Raw genomic sequence first — 16,235 nt, forward strand, 5'->3', positions numbered from 1 at the left:
GCAAAGTGATGTCTCTGCTTTTTAATATGCTGTCTGGGCTCATCATAACTTTCCAAGGAGCAAGCAACCTTGGATCCTAACTAACATACAGAAGGTTTTTGTTTATTTATTTGGCTATGCTGGGTCTTAGTTGCAGCATGCAGGATCCAAGTCCCTGACCAGGGATTGAACTCGAGCCCCGCATTGGGAGCACAGAGTCTTAGCCACTGAACCACCAGGGAAATCCCCATACAGAAGTTTCTTTTCTTTTCTTTTTTTTTTTTTAAATAGACTCTACTAGGTCTTGGGCAGGGTGGAAGCCAGCATAGCTGGAGAGACCTATTCACCGTTTGGTCCCTTTCTCCTGAGCAATGCCATCTTTGTGCTTCAGCCCCCATCTCCTGTACAGATTATGTCTCAGCTGTAAATTCAGTTTCAGGAGAATGAATCTGGTTGGTCAAATTTCTCCCCCTGCTCTAATCAAGTTTTTCTTGGAGCAGGGTCATGGAGCTCCCAGCACAGCTGCTGAGGTCCTACCCCTGCTGATCCCACAGCTTTTGAGGGATCCATCCTCAGAAGCTGAATCCACATCCTGACAGTGTTTACTAGTGATCCATAGAGTGCTTGTCAGGCCTGCCTGCCTTTAGCTTCTGAAACAAATTAACCATGGCCTTAAATTGAAGCTCTGTTTCCTCAAATACTCTGCAGCTTTAGGATGGGAAGCTTTGATAGGAGAATGGATTCCCTAGGTATTCTACTGTAAAGCAATCTGAGATCCACTGTGTGAGTCCGGCAGGACTTCTTGAAGTTCCTTAACCCTCCTTGAACTTCTACACTGCTAGTACCTAGTATTCACACCAGCTCTTTCCAGTTCCCAACTCCCGACTAGTTTCTACTCATATCTCTAAACTCAGTTCCAGTATCATCTCTAGGAAGCCTCTTACCACCCTGTTCCCCACCCCAGTGTGGATTAGGCACTCAGTGTGGATGGTCCCATAACACACTTAAGTTTAGCTTTTTCATAGCATTTAATGAATGGTATTCTCATTGTCCTCTTGATACACCATAAACTCCTGAGAAACTCTTATTTTTATATAGTTACTGCCTCACCAGCAATAAATGTCCATTAAACTTTCACTGAATGAATAAAAAATGTATGTGTATGTATGTGAATATATATGTATAACATACACAGATATACATCTTTTTAGTATCTGAAGCCTTTGTGGATTTGTTGTTTCTGTTTCCTTAATCGAGGAGTCTAGCTTCTTTGTGTGCTGGACACTGTACATTACAGATTTTGTATAGGACTGTCTCTAGGTTTATGAAGGTGCCTTCCTTCCAAAAGGATTTGCATTTCCCTCTGTTTTTCTCCTTGGTGCCTTACTATTCCACAGTCGCCTTAAACCAGTTATAAGGCTTATGATTCCCTGACCTTCTTAGAACCCAGGCTGTAAATTCTCACAAGGCTGCAGAACTTCTGATTCACCCACACTGTCAATTTTGAGAATGGTCCCTGAGTCTTTCGGAGATGGGCTTGTGCTTACTAAACTGAAGTACCTGTCAGCATGCCGGTTACTTCCATTCATTTCAGTGCATGAAGGACCAGTTTGTTTACAATGCGAAATGACTAGGGAAACCAGCAGTGTATGCCTGCCTGCTGCAGGAAGCCATGTTATATTCCAGAGTTTCCTTAGGGAGTTTGAAATCCCAGTGGGGGAACACAGTTGATACATCGCCTCCAGGATGAGTGCCGAGTATTCACATCTGACTGCGTCACCCCTGCCTACTTTTTCCAGTGACTCTTGCTGCCTTTGGGCTTCAGTCCATGCTCCTTTGCTTTGCCTTCAGGGCCTCTCCACAGTCTGTTTTCTAGCCTCATTTCTCACCACTCTGTGCCTCATTCTCTGTTTGCAGCTATCCAGCTCTGTTTGGGTCAGGTTCAGGAAATCCAGAGTAGTTGTTATTGTTTAGTTGCTGAGTCGTGTCCAACTCTTTGCGACCCCATGGACTGTTGCCCACCAGGTTTCTCTGTCCATGGGATTCTCCAGGGAGGAATACTGAATCAGGTTGCCACTTCCTCCTCCAGAAGATCTTTCTGACCCAGGGATTGAACCTGTATCTCCTGCATTGGCAGGCTGAGTCCCCTGGGAAGCCTGAAATCCAGAGCAGCAGATGCTAAACAAGATAGAAGGGATTTTCCTTCCACACACAGGAAGTCTGGTTCTGTCCAGTGAGGTTCTTATGGACCCAGGCCCTTCCCCGTGTCCACACTGCTGTCTCTGAGAGGTGGTCCTCATCCTCCTGGGTCAAGTGCACAGCCATCCCAGGCAGCATGTAGGAGGAAGATATGAAGACAAAGTGTGCATTGACTGGCTCTTAAGGCAGATCGCAGGAGCCTGCCACCTGACGAGCCCCTATACATCCTCTTAGAGCTTAATTTTAGAAGATAGGGGTAGGGGAGCCTCAGAGGTGTAGTCTTTTATGCTGGGCAGCCATGTGTGCAGCCAAATAGAGGATGAATGCTGGGCGTGGGTCAGCGTCCTATGCTTGCTGTAAGCTGTCAGTATTCTTGTTTTCTCATTGGTAGACATGAGAAACACACTGAATACATATTTATCTTTGTAGCATATTAAAAAACTGAGAAGTTACTTTGCTGACAAAGGTCCATATAGTCAAAGCTATGGTTTTTCTAGTAGTCATGTATGGATTTGAGGGTTGGACCATAAAGAAGGCAGGGCATTGAAGAATTGCTGCTTTTGGTGATGTTGGAGCTTGGACTGCAAGGAGATCAAACCAGTCATTCCTAAAGGAAATCAACCCTGAACATCATTGGAAGGACTGATTCTGAAGCTCCAGTACTTTGACTACTTGATTCGAAGAGCTGACTCATTAGAAAAGACCCTGATGCTGGGAAAGACTGAAGGCAGGAGGAGAAGGGGATGACAGAGGACGAGATGGTTGGATGGCATCACCGACTCAATGCACATGAGTTTGAGCCAGCTCCAGGAGATGCTGAAGGACAGGGAGGTCTGGCGTGCTGCAGCCCATGGGGTTGAGAGTGTCAGACGTGACTAAGCGACCGAACAGCAGCAGCAACAACAAGCCCCAGGCTGTGCTGTGTTGCTGAGCGTGTTATAGTAGGTCCTTGATACTGAGAGAATAAACACTGCAGGGTGCACCTGCCTAGTAAATAGTTAAATGCATTGGTCAGGGCATGCCTTCCCCTGGGCACTTTTTTGTTTTTTAAATTTTTCTTAATTTTAAAGAAGTCAAAGTATTTACAGTGTTGTGTGTGTTTCAGGTGTACGGCAAAGTGATTAAGTTACACATATGTATGTGTTCTTTTTCAGATTCTTTTCCATTGTAGGTTATTACAAGATACTGAATATAGTTCCCTGTGCTATACAGTTGGTCCTTGTTGTTTATTTTATAGTAGTGTGTATCTGTTACTCCCAAACTTGTAATTTATCCATTTCACTTTTGGGTAACACCAAGTTTTCTGTATTTGTGAATCTATTTCTGTTTTGTAAATACATTCATTTATATCATATTTTAGATTCCCCTTGTGAGTGATATCATATGATAATTTCTTTGAGTCACTTCACTTAGTATGATAATCTCCAGGTTCATCCATGTTGCTGCAAATGGCATTATTTCATTTTTTATGACTAATATTCCATTGTGTATGTATGTACCACATTGTGTATGTATGTACCACATCTCGTCTATCTGTTCATCCGTCGATGGCCATTTAGGCTTCTTTCATGTCTTGGCTATTGTAAATATTGCTGCTTTGAACATTGGGGTACATGTATCTTTTTGAATTAAAGTTTTTGTCTTTTCTCATTGTCCCTTTTGAATGAACATTTTCGGATTCTTTCTCCTCACTTCCATTTTTCTGTGTTTCTTGGCTAATCATCATCTTCCTGTTGACATTTTTTAAGAAAAGTAATTGTATTCCTGTGTTCTGAATTAAAGCAGGCTCCTCCTCTGTTCCTCATGATTGTTGGGTTTCTGATATTGTTTTAAAGTGCCTTCTGTTTCATTTATTTCGTATTTCTTTCTATCCTTCTGCCTTTCCTTTGTTCCATAATTGAACACATTTTATATGTCTACCTACTGTGAATGCCTGGCGGTGTGTTAGGGGCTGAGTATATATTAGTAGATAAAAATGCTTCCTGTTATCATGAGGCCTTGTGATGGGAAACAGGCACACATGTACGGAGACAAATCTGTGGTTTCAGTTTGTGATCTCTTCCTTTCGGTGTTAGAATAGCTTAGATTTCTGGGGCTAGTTCACTTAGACCAGAGTTGGTACCTTTATGATCTTTAAACTTACAGAGCTCCAAATAGTTCATCTGCTGCTTGACTCACTAGCTGGTGAGGGGAGCCCCGAGTCTGATGAGAGGAGAGAGCAGTGGTCAGGGATGACTTCAGGTGTGGGCCTCCCAGTCTGATGACCTGTTTGACGATGTAACAGGGTTTCAAAAGGGCGCTGACCTAGCATTTTTTCCGTCAGTTTGCTGTTTCGTAGGCTCTTAACATTTTTAGAACCTCTTTTATTTTTATAGGAAAATGGAATGAAAGCCTCATTTTAAAATTTTTTGTTAATGTTTTATTTTGAAATAATTTCAAATTTAGGGGAAAATTGCAAGATTAGGACAAAGAACTATATATCTTTCTTGTCCCAGATTTTCCTGTTAACATTTTTACCACATTCATCTGCTTCTGTCTCCCCCCTGCCCCCATCTCTGTCGTCTGTCTGTCTCCTCTCAGCATTTTCATGTTATTTGTAGACACGTGCAGAGGAGCAAAGCATTTTAGTCACCAATACACATGCTTCTGGCTGAATTCAAGCATGGCCACGCTCTGCCTTCTTGTTTCAGCTCAGACATAAGTGAGGATCCTTTTCCCAGTCTGTGTACAGCCACATTTTCACAGTTTGTGCTTTCTGTTGATGGTTTTGCTGTTTGAAGTGGCCCCTAATCATAGTGCTGAAGTTCTGTCTAGTGTTCCTTGGTGCAGGAATACTGTGATGTACCTTGTGAAGAAAATGTAGGGGACTTCTTTGGCAGTTCAGAGGTTAAGACTCACCCTCTCAGTGCTGGGGACGTGGGTTCAATCCCTGTTGGGAAACTAAGATCCAGCATGCCTTGTTTATTGTTCATTTGCTCAGTCATGTCCGACTCTTTCCTACCCCATGGACTGCAGCACGTCAGGTTTCCCTGTCCTTCACCATCTCCTTGAGTTTGCTCAAACTCATGTCCATTGAGTCGGTGATGCCATCCAGCCATCTCATCCTCTGTCGTCCCCTTCTCCTGCCTTCAGTCTGTCCCAGGATCAGGGTCTTTGAGATCAGGCCTTGAGACGAGGCCAAAAATAAAAAAAAGAAAGTGTAGGCCTTCCCTGGTGGCCCAGTGGTTAAGAATCTGCCTGCCGATGCAGGGACCGCGGATTCAGTCCTAGTCTGGGAAGAGTCCATGTGTCACGGGACAACTAAGCCTGTGCGCCCCGGCTACTGAGTCCACGCTCTAGAGCCCATGCTCCATAACAAGAGAAACCCCTGCAGGGAGAAGCCTGTGCACTGCAATGAAGAGGAGCCACTGCTGGCTGCAACTAGAGAAAGCCCATGCACAGCAATGAAGACCCAGGGCAGCCAAAGATAATTTTAAAAAAAGTGTATGTTAGATGCACTTTGTCCAAGCGTGAGTTATAGGAGTGTTGACTGTGAGTTCTATGTTAAAGACTCACTATATGTATTAAGTATGGTGTCTTTAAACATGGGCATACATAAAACAAGGCTCTGTATTGAGTAGTTGATGATATTTTTTTGGCATGCAGGATCTTAGTTCCCTTACCAGGGATCAAACCTATGCCCCCTGCAGTGGAAACGTGGAGTCTTTTTTTTTTTTTTTCTTTGAAATGTGGAGTCTTGACCACTAGACTGGCAGGGAAGTCCCATGAGAATGCTTTTAAAGACTGGCAGGAACCTAACTATGTATTCTCCTGTAGGGACAGTGGTTCAGTATATTCACTAACTCAGTGCTTATGGTGACTTTATAGAACTTACCACAAATAATAAGAATCAAAACAAACAAAAAAATCAAACTATATATTTCCTCCCTCCCCTGGACCATTTGTGAGTAAATTGAAGTCAGTTGTCCCAAAAATGATACTTATAGCAGAAAGAAAACAACAAAATGTAAGAAAAACTTCTCTTTTCATTTTGTCTTTTTAATATTTATTCATTTATTTGGCTGTGCTGTGTCTTAGTTGCAGCATGTGGAATCCAATTCCCTGATCAGGGATCGAACCTGGGCCACCTGCACTAGGAGCACAGAGTCTTAGCCACTGGCCCACCAGGGAAGTCCTTCATTTTGTCTTTTTAGTCCCCTTTAATTTGGAAATATTTCTCAATATTTCCTTATCTTTCATGACCTAAACATTTTTGAAGAGTTTAGCTTACCTTTTGTGCATATACTTGAATTTGTTCAGTGTTTCTTCATGATGAATTCCAGTTGTGCATTTTTGGCAAGAATTTCGCAGAAGTGATGCTATATTCTCAGTACATCAGTATCAGGAGATTTGATCCTATTACCATTGATGTTAACTTTTATCACTTGGTAAAGATGATGTCTGTCAGGTTTCTCCACTATGAAGAAGTGAATAAGTGTTTTGTGGGGAGATTTGTTGAAACAACATTAATAGCCTGTTTCTCATCAGACTAGCACCCACTTGTTTTTACATCCATTGATGATTCTTACCTGAGTCAATTATTCCTGTGATGGTTCTTAAAAGTTTATTAGTTTTATTCTACTGCAAAGGAGAGCTTCTCATTTTTCTTCATATATTTACTCATTTACTTACTTCAGTATGGATTTGTGGCTTCCTGTTTTATTCAGTGGGTTTTAGTCTATTACTGCTGAAATTGTCCCAGATTAGGCCAGTGGGAGCCCTTTCTAGCTGGTTCCTGTGTCCTTTCAACATTCTCCTGTCATTCTTTGAACATTTCTTTACTTTCTGACCCAGTAAGATAGTCCAGACTTCTCTTATATTTTTCTTGTCTCAGACCTTAAAGTCAGCCATATTTCCAAGCACTGCCACTTCCTCGTAGTAGGCAGTGACATTTTAGAAACAATATTTGAGCTCTACGTTTGCTCATTGCTGATGGGATGTTATCGCCACTAGGTATTTCCTGCAGGCAGATCTTTGACATGTATTTTTTAAAATCATGATTTCACACCAATAAGAAGATCTCTTAATGTTTCTAAAATGGGATTAAAAGTCATAAATTTAGTGTTTCATCAAGGTGTGTAGTTTCACATTGATTTAAAAGTCACATAACCTGGAAATCTTTCCTAGTTGTTTCTACGTGAATGAACCTGTTTCTAACTTGAAAAGGATTCCCCTTAAACGACACGTCTAAGAAGCATGTGTTAGGACTGAGGTCTGCAAGGCACCCTGCAGCTCTGTAGCTTCTGCCCAGAGCTGATCTAGCAGTGCCCGCCTTCAGACAGGGCGGGCATTTCTTTTTTCTTCCAATAATTTTTATTATTTTTTGGCTACACTGGGTCTTTGTTGATGCACACGGGCTTTTCTCTAGTTGCTGTGAGCGAGGGCTATTCTGTAATTGCGATGCACAGCCTTCTCATTGCAGTGGCCTCTCTCGTCGTGAAGCACGGGCTCTAGGGTGCTCGGGCTTCAGTAGTTGTGGCTCCTGGGCTTTAGAGCACAACAGACTTAGTTGCTCTGCGGCATGTGAGATCTTCCCGGACCAGGGATCGAACCCATGTCTCCTGCATCGGCAGGCAGATTCTTTACCATAGAGCCACCAGGGAAGCCTGGGGGTGGGTGTTTTTGTCAGAGATTGAACAGCTTATTGTCCTTGAAGTCGAGTTATTACCTTTGTGTCTTGATGAGCTTATCTATTTAATTTCACTTGTATGTTAAAAGATATTTGCATCACATGCAGAGATAATTTGATTCTCTCCTTTTTTCCTTTACTCCTCAAATTTGAGTTCTTTTAGGGAGAGTGCAGTAAAGAAACCTTATTCTCCAAAGATACTGTCCACAAAGAAGTCCTCTGCATTCTCTGGGAGCCGGAGTGAGATATCTAGGGCCAGTCACCCAGTGAAGTACCGTCCCTCACAGGCCCGGACCCGAAGGGGCCGGCTCAGAGCACTGTGTGTCAGGTGAGCTTGCCAGGGGTTCCTGCCTCAGGGACTTTGCCATTGTTCTCCCTTTTTGGTTAAAACAAGGGGGCGATTCTTATTCTCTTATCTCAGTTAACTGGAGACCGCAGTGCCTGTTCGTCATGGCAGGATGTTCAGAATATTTAGGAATCTGCAGATGTAAAAACCATCATTGAGTGTTTTCATTCGTGGTCTCCACTTGTGCCCCACAATGTGTAAGCTATAAAGAGTCTTCCAGAAAAAGTCTAAACATGGTCCAAGAAAATGACCATTTTCTGCTACTCTTGATTAGGTCTTTGAAATGTATCCTTTTGTTTATTCAGCAAAAAGTTATCAGGTGCCTTCCTGGCCAGGTGTGACGTTAGATGCGGAGCGTATAAGGTGAATATGACATTCCTAGTCCAAGAGCTCATGGAAGTGTAAAATCAAGTAGGCTTGGCAGACAAGCCACAACAGTGAAGTGTGGTAAGTGCTGAGAAGGGCGGATGTGGTCCACAGGCCCATGGGGTGAGAGCAGCCGCACCAGTCCAGCATTGCCAGCAGTGACTTCCTGGAGGAGGTGGAGTTTAGCTGAGTCCTGAAGGATAAGTAAGATTAAGGCAGGTAAAGGGCAGGAGGAAGGAGAGTGTTCCAGGCTGAACCTGGAGGTTAGCTGGCCAAGGCAAGCTCGCTTTTCCCGTGTACTCCAGGTCGGGTGCTGGGTGCTGGGGATACTGTGAGCCGCGGTCCCTGCTCTCAGGCTCAGAGTGCAGGGGCAATGACAGGCACCCTGTGAGCGGTTTCCTGGGATTCTGCATTATAACATTACTCTCGGGGTTGGAGCAGGGCTGAGAGTACCAAGCTCCTTGCTCTGTTTGGTTGGGGAGAGCCCGGGAAAGCTTCACACAGGAGTGAGCATTGAAGGTGAACTTTGTTGGGTAAGTGGCCATTTGCCAGGCCTTTGCCAGGAGTTTGACGCAGGAAGAGTGTGAACAAAAGCATTAGCGTATACTTCCTGTTCTTCAATTCTGAAGTCTTTATGAACAGTGTATTTCTATTAGTAGTATTTTTAAAAAAATAATCTGCTCAATTTTAGCTTTTTAAATCTGTCTCATCTTGTGCTGTTTTTTTTAAAATTTATATTTATTGCAGGATAATTGGCTTTACAGTATTGTGTTCATTTCTACCATATATCAACATGAATCAGCCACAGGTGTCCATATATCACCTCCCTCTTGATCACCTCCCATCCCATCCCGTCCCACCCCTCTAGGTTGTCACAGAGCCCCAGGCTGAGCTTCCTGCATCATACAGCAAATTCCCCTTTTTTCTGTGTGATGCAGGATTTGTCTATGATTCACCTTCGACTCACACTAGCATCCCACCCCCTGAGACCATTAAGTTTCCGTCTCTATTCCAGAAAATTGATGATACAAACCAGATGGAGTTCTTAAATGTGTATGTCCTTTCTCTCCTTCTTTCAGATGCGTGGCCAGAAAGTACTTGTATTTGTGGATTCGAATGACTTTTGGAAGAGTATTTCCCTCTAAAGCCAGGTAGTATTAGCTCAGAACACCAGACTTCCCGAGTTTCATCCTAGGTTTCTGTTTTGTATGAAGCCCATGTGTAACCTTCATCGTGGTGTGTGTTGCATTCCTCCTCTGCTCCTCCCCAGCCACCAGGAGGGGAGGATAATATAATGGTAACTTAACACTTATTAGTCTGACTGAATGAACGTGATAAAGGAATCATAAGTAAATTAGGACAGCTAAGACTCTCTGGGGGAAGAAGTATATGCCCAGGAGAGGCAAATGAGCTCTTTCAGGTCCCTGTTGAGACTAACAGATTGACTTGGTCTGGAGTAGAACCTAGGGAAAAGTTGATGCTGGCACGGGGCGTGAAATGTAGTCAAGTGAAGTCCCACAGCTTCAGTTTGTCTAGGCTGCTGCCTACTGCTGTGGGTGTTGGTGAAGGTCACTGTGGCTGCAGTGCCCAGAGTGGACCACATGGGGGAGGCACTGGGGTCAGGACACCGCAGGAGGGGCTGGTGTAGGAAATGTCTCGGAGAGCTGAGAACCATTGAGAATGTTGTTGTTGTTCTGTTGCTAAAGCATGTCCACCTCTTTTTGACACCATGGACTGCACCAGGCTTCCCTGTCCTTCACTGTCCCCCAGAGTTTGCTCAAACTCATGCCTGTTGTGTCGGTGATGCCATCCATTGCATCTTGTCCTCTGTCACCCCCTTCTCCTCCTGCCTTCAGTCTTTCCCAGCATCAGGGTCTTTTCTAATGAGTCAGCTCTTTGCATCAGGTGGCCAAAGTATTGGAGCTTCAGCTTCCACATGACTCCTTCCAGTGAACATTCAGGGTTGATTTCCTTTAGGATTGACTGGTTTGATCTCCTTGCTGTTCAAGGGACTCTCAGGAGTCTTCAGCACCACAGTTCAAAAGCATCAATTCTTTGGCACTCAGCCTTCTTTATGGTCTGACTCTCACATCCGTACATGACTACTGGAAAAACCATAGCTTTGACAAGACAGACCTTTTTGGCAAAGTGATGTCTCTGCTTTTTAATATTCTGTCTAGGTTTGTCATAGCTTTTTTCCCAAGGAGCAAGTGTCTTTTAATTTCATGGCTGCAGTCACCATCCGCAGTGATTTTGGAACCCAAGAAAATGAAGTCTGCCACTGTTTCCATTTTTTCTCCATTTATTTGCCCTGAAGTGATGGGACCGGATGCTATAATCTTCGTTTTTTGAATGTTGAATTTTAAGCCAGCTTTTTCATTCTCCTTTTTCACTTTAATCAAGAGGCTCTTTAGTTCCTCTTTGATTTCTGCCATTAGGGTGGTATCATCTGCATATCTGAGGTTCTTGATATTTCTCCCAGCCATCTTGATTTCAGCTTGTGATTCATCAGAGTACATCTGTTTCACTTGATGTACTCTGCATATAAATTAAATAAGCAGGGTGACAGTATACAGCCGCCTTGTACTCCTTTCCCAGCTTTTTTGTTTTTAGAGTTAGAAAAAAAGCTGTTGATTTTAATTGGAGGCTGATTGCTTTACAGTATTGCAGTGGTTTTTGCCGTCCATTGACGTGAATCGCCCACGGGTGTACATGTGTCCCCCTGTCCCGAACCCCGCTCCCACTGCTCTCCCCACCCCATCCCTCTGGGTCGTCCCAGCACACCAGCTTTGAGTGCCCTGCGTCCTGCATCGAACTTGGACTGGTCATCTATTTCACCTGTGGGAATATACATGTTTCAGTGCTATTCTCTCAAATCCTCCCACCCTCACCTTCTCCCACAGAGTCCAAATGTCTGTTCTTTACGTCTGTGTCTCTTTTGCTGTCTTGCATATAGGGTTGTCGTTACCATTTTTCTAAATTCCATATATATGCGTTAATATACTATATTGATGTTTTTCTTTCTGACTTACTTCACTCTGTATAACAGGCTCCAGTTTCATCCACCTCATTAGAACTGACTCAAATGCATTCTTTTTTGTAGTTGAGTAATATTCCATTGTGTATGTGTACCATAACTTTCTTACCCCTTCATCTGCTGATGGACATCTAGGTTGCTTCCATGTCCTGGCTATTGTAAACAGTGCTGCAATGAACATTGGGGTACACGTGTTTCTCTCAATTCTGGTTTCCTCAGTGTGTATGCCCAGCAGTGGGATTGCTGGGTCGTATGGCAGTTCTGTTTCCAGTTTTTTAAGGAGTATCCACACTGTTCTCCATAGTGGCTGTACTAGTTTTCATTCCCACCAATGGTGTAAAGAGGGTTCCCTTTTCTCCACACCATCTCCAGCATTTATTGTTTGTAGACTTTTTGATGGCAGCCATTCTGACTGGCGTGAGATGGTAGCTCATTGTGGTTTTGATTTGCATTTGATAACCAGTCAGTTGTTCCATGTAGGGTTCTAACTGTTACTTCTTGACCCACATGAAGGTTTCTCATGGGGGAGGTAAGGTGGTCTGGTATTCCCATCTCTTTAAGAATCTTCAACAGTTTGTTGTGATCCACACAGTCAAAGGCTTTAGCATAGTCAATGAAGTAGGTGTTTTTCTGGTATTCTCTTGCTTTTTCTATGACCCATCAGATGTTGGCAAGTTGATCTCTGATTCCTCTGCCTTTCTAAATCCAGCTTGTACATCTAGAAGTTCTTGGTTCACTGTGAAGTGAACTGTTGTTTACTTCAGTGAAATGAAGTCTACTGTTGAATCCTAGCTTGAAGGGTTTTGAGCATTACCTTGCTAGTGTGTGAAATTAGTGCAATTGTACAGTAGTTCTTTGGCATTTGGGATTGGAATAAAAACTGACCTTTTCCAGTCCTGTGGCCATTGCTGAGTTTTCCAAATTTGCTGGCATATTGAGTGTAACACTTTAATAGCATCATCTTTTAGGATTTGCAATAGCTCAACTGGAATTCCATCACCTCCACTAGCTTTGTTCATAGTAATGCTTCCTAAGACCCACTTGACTTCACACTCCGGGATGTCTGGCTCTAGGTGAGTGACCACACCATTCTGGTTATCCAGGTCATTAAGACCTTTTTTTGTACAGTTGTTACGAGTATTCTGGCCACCTCTTCTTAATCTCTTCTGTCTCTGTTAGGTCCGTGGTGTTTCTGTCCTTCACTGTGCCCATCTTTGCTGAGGTGTTCCCTTCGTGTGTCTGGTCTCTGCCGCTCTCTGATGTGTTTTTAGAAGCTGGAATGTTACGGGTGCTCCCCCCCGGCTGTACCACCTCCTCCTCCTCCGACGGGAGCTTTCCTAGTCCGGAGTATCAAGGGCTCTCGATTCAGAGCCTCGCGAACAAATTCAGCTTCTGTCTGTGTTCTCTGACACCCTTTTCTCTGTGTACCTGGTGGGAGGGCCGTGCTGTTCCCATCTTCTCCCTGGGTCCTTACCAGCGAAGCTCCCAGCGTGGCCCCAGCTCCTCCCAGCCTTGGGGATGAGGCACAGTCCACCTCTCCTTCTCCTCCTTGCTTGACCTTGCCCTGCCCTTTACTGCCTGGGGAGCTCTTAACCTTCAAGAAAATCTTTTTTGGTGTTTCTGTCTGTCTTGTTGCCACTGGGAGAACTAGTCAGGGTTACACAGGAAGTCTTTTGTTTTTTGTTCTTTCTTTTTTTTTTTAACTCAGTTGAATATTTTATTTATCTTCCCTGTGTTAGCTTGGAAGTTATATACTCTTTTATGCTTCTTTTACTGTCTGCCCTAACAAATTTGTTTTAACTTTTTGGGGTCTAATGTTAATTTGTTTTTTTACCCTCTCCCCAAACAAGGTAGGTTCCTTTGATCACTTTAATTCTGCCTGTCCCTGTCCCCATTTATGTGCCCTACTGTAAGGTATTTTAATTTAGTTTATATTTAAAAATCTTCAGAACAATATTTTTTTCTTTTGGCTGCATCATGCAGCATGTGGGATTTCAGTTTCCCTGACCAGGGATCAAAAAGTAGACCTGCTTGTGATGAATCCTCTCAGATTTTGTCTAAAAATGTTTTTACTTCGCTTTCATTTTTGAAATATCTCTTTGAGATATCTCTCACTGGGTATAGGAAGTCTGTGCTACCAGTTTTCTCCCCAGTTCTTTGAAGATACTCCATTGTCTCATGACTTGCATTTGCATGCTGTTACTCTTTTGAAGATTCAGTGTTTGTCTTATTTCTTGAAGATTTAATATGATATACCTGGCTGTGGATTTTTTTTTTTTTTGTCTTTTAGCTCATTTTGAGATAGGTTATAGGGTTGGTTGGTGGTTTTCTTGTTTGTTTTTCTTCTCCCTCCTGTTTTGTGGCACATCTCTCTGGAATAATTTTTTTGTCCATTGTTGGTGTTCACTTGCTCTGTCACAGACTCTGTGACACCATGGCCCACATAACTCCAGGCTTCCCTGTCCATCACCATGTCCTGGAGTTGCTCAAACTCACGTCCATTGAGTTGATAATACCGTCCAACCATCTCTTCCTCTGTCATCCCCTTGTCCTCCTGCCTTCAATCTTTCCCAGCATCAAGGTCTTTTCCAGTAAGTCAGCTCTTTGCATCAGATGGCCAAAGTATTGGAGCCTCAGCTTCAGTATCACTCCTTTCAATGAATATTCAGGGTTGATTTCCTTTAGGATTGACTGGTTTCATCTCCTTGCTTTCCAAGAGACTGTCAAGAATCTTTTGTCCATAGGCCTGTTATTCTCCTTATCTTTTCTCCTACAGTACCTTTGTATAGAATTTGACCTCAGTTACTTTTCTGTTGCTCTTTTTTATGTGAAATTAATTTTTCTGGACTGGTAGAGTGAAGTGAGCTCTAGTTAAGCTTCCTAATATCACAGAGCTCCCTCTTCTGTCCCTTTCCTGGTGTCCACAGGTGTGGAGGCTTGCTCTGTGGGGCACTGTGGCTGGCTCCTCTTAACCGCGCCTGGTCTGACCCTCTGCTTCCTTGTCTCCTTGTCCCTTCCCTGCCCAGTGTCTGTTCTGCTCCCTGCAGTTCCTCTTCAGATTCAGGGATTCAGACTTCCTCTTCAGGGGTTCAGATGAATCCCTGTCTGTTTTTGAGGTCAGCTTGGTTTTGGGACTGTAGGATCTGAGGTCAGCACCTTCAGCTCTCACATGAACCCTGATTTTGGAGAGTACAAAACTTTTCCCCTGTTTCAGCTGCTGGTTTCAAGTTGGGCCTGCGTGCTTTGCAGTGACTACCTACTGGCTGATTTAGGTTCTTCTGTCCTCAGGCTCCTTGGATACCACCTTCACTGCTCCTTTTGATGCTGAGAGCTCAGCTTCTCTGTACTCTGGTGCTGAAGCAAATCTTGGACACAGAATTCCGGGTGAAGCAGAAAGGGATAGCTGTATTGCTTTGCCAGGCAGAGGGCGACACAGTGGGCTAATCCCACAAAACCAAGTGTCCCAGCTTGGGGAAGACAGTGACAAGTTTTATAATAATTGTTCAAGGAGGGCGTGATCAGCTTGTGGACATTCTTCTGCTGGGTTGGTGGTGAGGCAAGTAGGAGTCCACATCATCAGCCTGCAGGTCCAGCTGGTCTGGGGTCTACATGCTGTGTATTAATCATTAACTTCTCCTGCCTGAAAAGGGTTTTAATATCCACAGAGCAGCTCAGAGATACTGCCCTGTGGGTCCTTTGATGGGGAAACAGGACCCTGCCCCAAGGCTGCTCTCGACTATTCTTTTCTCCCTGATCTCCCAACCTCTCCCTTCCCTAATTAACGACTGCTTGAATCTGCCCATTGGAACGCAGGGAAGATCATGGAGGCTGAATGAAGGCTGTTTTCTGTAATCAAAAAAATGAAGGACACAAAGGCCTGTGCCCAGGAGCCCCACTTTTCTTCTCTACAAATGGTGGTCCTGTGACTTGGGTGATTTGTCCTCACCTGCTTGCATTTTGGGTGTTGAGGGTTACCTTGTCACCTGGTTTTGTTGTAGTTGATAAATGAGTTTTTGGTTTTTCTGCATGGTTTCTCTGTGTGTTTTATAAGGATTCAGAGATTGAAAAACTGTGTGGCTGCCTTCACTCTCTTCCCCAAATCCTTTTCCTGCTTAATTTTTTTATAACTTAAATTTGACTCATTTAACTGGAAACCTCTTCAAGTAATACCTATTTATATACCAAGTATTGGGAAATGCTAATTGTGTTAGAAATGCATTTGACTCCAAGTTAGAGAAAGTCAGAAGATGGCTTATGCAAATCAGGATTTGGTTTTTCTCAGTCTGGTTGGAAAAGATGCTGATGCTGAGAAAGACTGAAGGCTGAAGGAGAAGGGGGCACAGAGGATGAGAGGGTCTGATGGCATCACCGACTCAACGGACTCATGAATTTAAGCAAACTTTAGGAGATAGTGAAGGACAGGGAGTCCTGGTGTGTTGCAGTCCATGGGGTCGCAGAGTTGGGCACGACTTAGTGACTGAACAACAGCTGTTTGGGGATGTCATCAGAGACTCAGACTTTTAGACACTTTTTAGTTCACCGTCCTGAGCATACTGGCCCTTTATCCTCAGAGATGGCGCTGCAGAGTCGCAAGATGGTGTTCTGACTTCGCACAGAAGGGGCAAGGAAGGGTCGTATTA

At 43.8% G+C, this 16,235-nt stretch overlaps 1 protein-coding gene across 7 annotated transcripts in view; it reads left to right on the top strand.

Annotated features, from left to right (window-relative positions):
• SFI1 (SFI1 centrin binding protein) overlaps positions 1 to 16,235 on the top strand; it is an 86,687-nt gene that overhangs the window by 9,011 nt on the left and 61,441 nt on the right. For 4 of the 7 annotated variants that reach the window (XM_070475603.1, XM_070475602.1, XM_070475601.1 and 1 more), the window contains 2 exons: positions 8,001 to 8,174; positions 9,638 to 9,709. The exons of 1 other annotated variant lie outside the window; for it this stretch is intronic. In XM_070475603.1, coding sequence (XP_070331704.1) covers positions 8,001 to 8,174; positions 9,638 to 9,709 — 246 coding nt within the window. The remainder of the gene's footprint in view (positions 1 to 8,000; positions 8,175 to 9,637; positions 9,710 to 16,235) is intronic. 2 more of the 7 variants (XM_070475604.1, XM_070475605.1) reach the window with 2 other exon arrangements.

This window comes from Odocoileus virginianus, chromosome 12 (assembly GCF_023699985.2).
Source record: "Odocoileus virginianus isolate 20LAN1187 ecotype Illinois chromosome 12, Ovbor_1.2, whole genome shotgun sequence".
In the NCBI taxonomy this organism is placed as follows: Eukaryota; Metazoa; Chordata; class Mammalia; order Artiodactyla; family Cervidae; genus Odocoileus; species Odocoileus virginianus.